General features: G+C 42.8%; 1 protein-coding gene across 2 annotated transcripts; it reads left to right on the top strand.

Annotated features, from left to right (window-relative positions):
* The first annotated feature begins 1,371 nt into the window (after positions 1–1,371).
* LOC124865973 (E3 ubiquitin-protein ligase NRDP1-like) lies at positions 1,372–2,753 on the top strand. 2 transcript variants are annotated; one of them, XM_047361517.1, is made up of 3 exons: positions 1,372–1,510; positions 1,645–1,891; positions 2,034–2,753. In XM_047361517.1, the coding sequence occupies exons 1-3, from the start codon at positions 1,495–1,497 to the stop codon at positions 2,233–2,235; spliced, it is 465 nt and encodes a 154-aa protein (XP_047217473.1). In that variant the 5' UTR covers positions 1,372–1,494; the 3' UTR covers positions 2,236–2,753. The 2 variants fall into 2 exon arrangements, with proteins under 2 accessions (XP_047217473.1, XP_047217475.1); XM_047361519.1 differs by lacking the exon at positions 1,372–1,510 and having other exon boundaries at positions 1,712–1,917.
* The last annotated feature ends 3,696 nt before the right edge of the window (positions 2,754–6,449 follow it).

Raw genomic sequence — 6,449 nt, 5'->3', positions numbered from 1 at the left:
CGGGAGGCGTGGTCAAAATGAGAAGGGTATGTTTGGTTTCAACGTCAGCACCGTTGCAATAGCGACCAGAGAGGGGAGGGAGGTTCGGAACCCTAGTGATGGGATTTGAACTATTTATGTTTAAAGGGATTACAAAACTATTTCCAAACTACTACTAAAAATGACATATTATCTCTTGATGATGTTTACGTTGTCATCCTTTGCCCATTTAACTGACTGAGTTATATACTTAAGTTATAGGTGGAGCCACAAGCCTCTTCCTCTGTCTGTGAAGTGGAAACTGAAAAGTACTATAGGCCATTTTACTATAGTTAACTGAAAAGAGCTAACATAGCAAGTTTATTTAAATATAATTTAAATATACAGACTGCAGTTTGCATGTTTTCCCTATGCATGTGTGGATTTTATCCAGCTTTCTCCAACTGTTCAAATACATGGATGTTTGGTTTTTTTGGTCATCTGAACTGCCTTAATGTGCATGTGTGTGTGCACGGTGTGTATTTCTGTGGACTGGTAATCTAAACAGGAATCCCACCTTTTTATTTATTTATTGCTGGTTTATTTATTACTTGCTGGTTCTTTCTTAACTCTAGTTGCCTGAGTGAACAAAGATCCATTTATAACAGAATTTACATTCAAAACCCCAGAGACATTAATTTGAAAGGCTTATTGGCAACAAGTACTTCTATGGATTTTTTGTTTGTTTGTTTTTGCTTGCTTTTTTAAAACTTCATATTTTGGTGAAATCCTGCAGAAGTTTATAATTTTAAGTACCCTGATTTTTAAACAACAATTAACATATTTAATAAGGAAATGTGCCTCTGGTAATTTACTTTAAAAAGAAAATGGCCCCAAAATCAATTTTGCTTAAGGACCACTTCAACCTTAGGCCCGCTCTGCTGTTGTTGATTGTTTTCTATCATTGATAGAAGCAATGCTGGTGCATTTTGTGCTTTCTCGATACAGTTTGTTTTAAATTTCTGATATATTTCAGTGATAATTGTACACGTTTATGTTTTTACACAATAACTCCATCACTTTCACTGCTTCACTACTGAGTCTAACTTACAAGACTTAAGGGGATGGGTGATCTCTGATCCCTGTTCTAGTGTGTTTTGTGTCATCTGATGTTGTGTGCTCTTTAATCCAATCAGGGAGGGAGAGAGTATAATCCATGTTAATCCTACATCCAGAGACAGAAAGAAGGAGAAAAACCTCGGGACGTGGCGGGTCATTACACAGAGACAGGACCAGCAATGATCTCTAATGGCTACGTCCCAACACAGCTTTAGTGCTTAGGCAGTAAGAGAGACGTCCTGCAGCAGTTTCTCTGTTCTTGACTGAGTGTTTCTGTTGCTGTAATTCTGTCTCATCAGATCATCTGATCTCATCTAACAGCTGCCTGGCTGTTGTCAGGGATACCTCCCCACAGAGACGCTCTCTCAAAAGGCAGGGGAGGGCTTTGGAAGAAAGGAGACCCTCACCTGGATCTGGATGGAGCAAAGAGAGGGTATGAAGGACAAAAGAAAGCAGAGAAAAGAGAAGATGGAAGGTTATCTGTGGAGGTGCATGTGAAAGAAGGAAAGAAGAAGGAAGAGTTGGACGAAGTTAAGATTAACCTTTCAGGTTTTTTTTTTTTTTCAGGTTTTTCAGGTTTCTATCCCCCGCTGATTTTGTTGTGCATAACCTGCGCAACCTTTGAAGTCGCAGGATGGGCTATGATCTGGAGAGGTTTGTGGGCTATGTTAATGAGGGTCTGCTCTGCTGTGTGTGTCGAGACGTGCTGGAGCGCCCCCTCCAGGCGCCATGTGAACATGCCTACTGCAGTGCCTGCATCAGCAGCTGGCTGCTCCATCACCACTCCTGTCCTGAAGACAGGCAGTCACTGGATGTGAGCAGTCTCAGACCACTGTACAGGTGGATCCTTGCACCCCATCCATCATTCCAAATCACTCACTGAGTTAAGACTGTTTAAATGCATCCATCATAGATGTAGGGCACATGTCTGAGAGGTTCTGTTTGTTTAATGGCAGGTACATGCGTAATGACCTGAACCGCCTGCAGATCCGCTGTGTGAACGCAGGGCAGGGATGCGAGGTGGTCTGCTCCCTGGAGAGCCTCCACACACACGAGGATGACTGCGAGTTTGCCTTCATTACCTGCTCTAACACAGGTAACAAATCCATATCCTGGCTGAGGCCAGGCATGTTAGGTGTTTTGTATTTTGACTTATGAGGTTTACTGTAAGGTTAAGTCGTTACCTTCATGAAAGCGGATGAAACAAAGGTAACGTGAAACCATTGGCTGGACAACAGGTGGCTCATCTGTTGTCATGGCTACATGTGTCACTGAACCCCCGAGAGACCACATGCAAAGTTTTTCCAGGGTCCATTTTAATTTAGGGTTAGAGTTAATGCATATAAGATCTGTCCTTTTTAACCCATCATGTTGCTGTGACGTTTCATTGTTAGGTGGGGAGTACATTTGCTACCGCTGTGGTACGTACAGTGATAAAAGTATGAACATGCAGTGTGATTTGTTTTGTGGTGCTATTAAAACTGTATCTGCATTTCTCCTGCTGTCTGGTTGCTGTGATTTCTGGGATGTTTGTTGATTTTAAAATTATTTAGCACAAGCTCTCTACTACTTAGATAGTTGAAAAAATGTTTGAACCCAGTGTTTAATTTAGAACTACAAATACAAAAAAAAAAAAAAATAAGATGTTGAAATAAAAAGATGTGCATGAATCGTTTTTTCCTACGTCAAAATATTTCTCCTGGTCTTGTTTGTTGAAAGATTTCAGATGTTCCTCTATCTTGTGGTTGCAGTTGTATGTTTCGCTTCTCTATGCTCGCAGTGTTTCAGTAAATGACAGATCTTTCTTCAACATGATGTTGAAGTGCATATCTAAGAAATGAAACATGTTTTGGATGCTCTATTTTCTCTCATTCAAATGTTTCTCAACTTTGTGGATCAATCTAGTTTTGAGCTTTGAAACGGTTGTATAAAACATTTCAGTCACTTGTTCCTGGTTATTTGGAATGAGCAGGCTCAAACGTCACCATGAGGTTTTAGTTGTAACATTTGATAATGTTTTGTTATTTCAATTTACAATGTTTGTGAGCAAAAGAATGAAATTGCGGATACAGGCATTCTAAATGAGTTTTTTCAGCTGGGCAGCTGGGCTCTCCCTTCGAGGGTGAGAAGTTCGTCTGTCCGGGAGTAGAGCTGCTGCTCCTGCTCATCGAGAAGAGCCAGTTGAGATGGTTTGGGCATCTGGCAAGGATGCCCCCTTGATGCAACCCTAGAGAGGTGTTCGACGCAAGTCCAACTGGGAGGAGACACTGAGGAAGACCCAGGACACGCTAGAGAGACTTTGTCTCTTGGTTGGCCTGGGAACGCCTTGGGGTTCCTCCTAGGAGAGCTGGAAGCAGAAGATAATGGTTGGATGGAAAATATTCGCAGTTGTGGTCAGACGTTTGGGACCATTGTCCTGTTCGAACAGCTAATGTTGTTCAAGTTTCTGATCCAAACTGTCATCCCCTGACAGAGGGAAATTGGTTAGGATGTTTAGGAACAACCAACTGCACACCAACAGTCCGACTGAAACTTGAAGCTACCTGCATGAACAAACCATGTTTTCTGGAGAAACTTATTATGGTCAGATTATAAACAAGATTGATCTATTTGGCCAGAATGACAAGAAGTAGTGGAGGAATCAAGTTGAGGCTTCCAAACCTAAGAACCATGTTCCAGCTGTCAAGCATGGTGGAGCCAGGATACTGAGGGGCCATTTTACTACCTGTGGTACTAGGGGATTGAACAAACTGATGGAATAATTAAGGAGGAAGACTACCTCCAGAGTCTTTAGTTCAACTCAGATCAAAAACTAGATGGTTCAAATGTTTATCCAACTGGGTATTCACCTAGAAAACACATTTTTGACCTTTCTGTGAATATTCTAGACTTGCCATTAAGTAATGAAGTAAAGCAGAGACTGACAAAGAGATACATCAAGATGTGACAGATTTCTGCTTTTTGTTAACTACTAGCAAACTAAGTTTAACTTTTACTTTTAAAACTAAGGAAAGCTGCAGATACAGGGGTTGGACAATGAAACACCTGTCATTTTAGTGTGGGAGGTTTCATGGCTAAATTGGACCAGCCTGGTAGCCAGTCTTCATTGATTGCACATTGTACCAGTAAGAGCAGAGTGTGAAGGTTCAATTAGCAGGGTAAGAGCACAGTTTTGCTCAAAATATTGAAATGCACACAACATTATGGGTGACATACCAGAGTTCAAAAGAGGACAAATTGTTGGTGCACGTCTTGCTGGCGCATCTGTGACCAAGACAGCAAGTCTTTGTGATGTATCAAGAGCCACGGTATCCAGGGTAATGTCAGCAAACCACCAAGAAGGACGAACCATATCCAACAGGATTAACTGTGGACGCAAGAGGAAGCTGTTTGAAAGGGATGTTCAGGTGCTAACCCGGATTGTATCCAAAAAACATAAAGCCACAGCTGCCCAAATCACAGCAGAATTAAATGTGCACCTCAACTCTCCTGTTTCCACCAGAACTGTCCGTCAGGAGCTCCACAGGGTCAATATACACGGCCGGACTGCTATAGCCAAACCTTTGGTCACTCATACCAATGCCAAACGTCGGTTTCAATGGTGCAAGGAGCGCAAATCTTGGGCTGTGGACAATGTGAAACATGTATTGTTCTCTGATGAGTCCACCTTTACTGTTTTCCCCACATCTGGGAGAGTTACGGTGTGGAGAAGCCCCAAAGAAGCGTACCACCCAGACTGTTGCATGCCCAGAGTGAAGTATGGGGGTGGATCAGTGATGGTTTGGGCTGCCATATCATGGCATTCCCTTGGCCCAATACTTGTGCTAGATGGGCACGTCACTGCCAAGTACTACCAAACCATTCTTGAGGACCATGTGCATCCAATGGTTCAAACATTGTATCCTGAAGGTGGTGCCGTGTATCAGGATGACAATGCACCAATACACACAGCAAGACTGGTGAAAGATTGGTTTGATGAACATGAAAGTGAAGTTGAACATCTCCCATGGCCTGCACAGTCACCAGATCTAAATATTATTGAGCCACTTTGGGGTGTCTTGGAGGAGCGAGTCAGGAAACGTTTTCCTCCACCAGTATCACGTAGTGACCTGACCACTATCCTGCAAGAAGAATGGCTTAAAATCCCTCTGACCACTGTGCAGGACTTGTATATGTAATTCCCAAGACAAATTAACGCTGTACTGGCCGCAAAAGGAGGCCCTACACCATACTAATAAATTATTGTGGTCTAAAACCAGGTGTTTCAGTTTCATTGTCCAACTCCTGTATGTCTTCATGCCACTGTGGATTAAGTGCTTCATGTGAGATTTCTGTGACTATCTCCTCTCAGGTTGCCCTGTGCAGGTAGAGAGGCGGGGCCTGGAGGCTCACCTGTCAGAATGCAACTTTCGCAGCAGAGAGTGTCCCAACGGCTGTGGTCACACTGTCCACTCCATAGATCAATCACAGCACAATTGTGTAGCAGAGCTGCGCATGGAGGTGGAGATGATGAGGTTTGTTCACAGGCCCTGAAAAAGTGTCCTAGCCCCTGAACTTTTCCACATTTGATCACATTACAACCACAAACATCAATGGTTTTTAATTCTATTGGGGTTCAGGTGATAGACCAACACAAACTGTTTGCAATGAAAAACACAAAAAGTGGTGACTTGTGTTCTGCCCTCTGGGTCAATAAGTCATTTGGGGTAGCCCTCTACCATGTTTGCATATCTAGTTTTGTTTCTATTTTAGTTGCAAAACAGCTTAAGCTCAATCCGATTGGATGGAGAGTCTTTGAGCATCAAATTTTAAATCATGCCACAGATTCACAATTAGATTTTGGTATGAACCTTGACTAGGTTGATCTAAAACATGATTATGCTTGGATCTAAACAGTGTTTGTAAGTTCGGGGTCGTTGTCCTGCTAGGTGAATCTCCATCTTGGTCTTAGGTTTTGCATGTAGCCCAAAATGTAAAATTTATTTTCTCCTTTGACCAGAGCACCTTCTTCCTCTTTTGCTAGGTTCCCTACATGCTGTGGGGAAATACTGTTGGTGTGCACGACAAGTTCAACGTTTTGGCAGACTGTCAACTCTTTACTGTTTTAAACTTCTGAAGTTTCTCTCTGAGCTGTCTGGTGTGCTCCTTGGTCTTCATGAAGCTGTTCTTTCACTGACAAATCTCCCCAGCTTTAGCAGTCCTTCTGATCTTGTCACATTTGTTCTCCCACAGGGCAGAGATGCTGTGCAAGGTGGAGGAGGTGAGACGAGAGATGGAGTCTCGGCTGGACTCCCAAAGGAGACACATGGTGCAGAAAGAGTCGCAGCTGAAGAACGAGGTGGAGGAGCTCAAGGTGATCTTTCATTGCCTTA

Source organism: Girardinichthys multiradiatus, chromosome 3 (assembly GCF_021462225.1).
Source record: "Girardinichthys multiradiatus isolate DD_20200921_A chromosome 3, DD_fGirMul_XY1, whole genome shotgun sequence".
NCBI classification, from domain to species: Eukaryota; Metazoa; Chordata; class Actinopteri; order Cyprinodontiformes; family Goodeidae; genus Girardinichthys; species Girardinichthys multiradiatus.
The sequence above is the reverse complement of the archived record's forward strand: the minus strand, read 5'-3'. Positions and strand labels throughout refer to the sequence as shown.

Excerpts from the sequence above, each read along its gene's own strand:
- LOC124865973 (XM_047361517.1), top strand. Across the intron at positions 1,892-2,033 it reads AAGACAGGCAGTCACTGGAT|GTACATGCGTAATGACCTGA; the intron begins GTGAGCAGTCTC and ends GTTTAATGGCAG.